A 747-nucleotide genomic window follows, 5' to 3' on the forward strand; every position below is an offset into this window, starting at 1 on the left:
CTAGTATCCCATGGAGTCTGCTGCCAAACTGTACCTTGTCATGAGATATTATTTGGAGAGGGCCAGCTTGTTCATCCCGGCTGCCTGGTTAGCTTATGCCTGAAATAACCACACAGAAATTGTATTAATTAAATCACTGCCTTGCCCATATCTCTAGCCTCTTATTGGCTAACTCTCACATCTTGATTTAACCCACTTGTACTAATCTTTGTATTGCCCCATTATAGTGGCTTACCAGGATATATTCAGTATGTCTGGTTCTAGTGGCTCCATGGCAGTTCTCTCATGACTCTGCTCTCTTCCTCCCAGCATTCAGTTCTGTCTTCTCTGCCTACCTAAGTTCTGCCCTATAAGAAAGGCCAAGACAGTTTCTTTATTCATTAACCAATGAAAGCAACACACAAACAAAAGGAACTCCTACACCAATGAGATTATTTCCCACTAAACTGTGGCCTCCTGAGAGGACTCAGGCTGTGTTCCCAATACTTCAGTGGTCTCTGTATACAGTGAAAGCAGACCACACTAAAGAAAATAATGAATAGGGTAATGATGGCATTGAGTCTCACTCCTCAGTCAGGAGGATGAATGGCAGGATGAATTTTGTGCTATATCTTGAAGGGTGAGCAAGAGATACTGAGGACACAGGTCCAGAGAGGATATCACAGTCAGAGAACCCAGCAAAAACATCAACAGTTCTGAGATTGAGGGTGGGGAATGTGATAGTTTGAATGTAATTGGCCCCATAAG

General features: G+C 43.1%; 1 protein-coding gene across 1 annotated transcript in view; it reads right to left on the reverse strand.

Moving 5' to 3' along the window:
* LOC102001107 (vomeronasal type-2 receptor 116-like) overlaps positions 1–273 on the reverse strand; it is a 68,165-nt gene extending 67,892 nt beyond the window's left edge. The window contains 1 exon segment of the mRNA XM_013351312.1: positions 236–273. Within this exon segment, the coding sequence (XP_013206766.1) occupies positions 236–273 (38 nt within the window).
* Positions 274–747: the final 474 nt, after the last annotated feature.

This window comes from Microtus ochrogaster, linkage group LG3, assembly GCF_000317375.1.
Source record: "Microtus ochrogaster isolate Prairie Vole_2 linkage group LG3, MicOch1.0, whole genome shotgun sequence".
Taxonomy (NCBI): Eukaryota; Metazoa; Chordata; class Mammalia; order Rodentia; family Cricetidae; genus Microtus; species Microtus ochrogaster.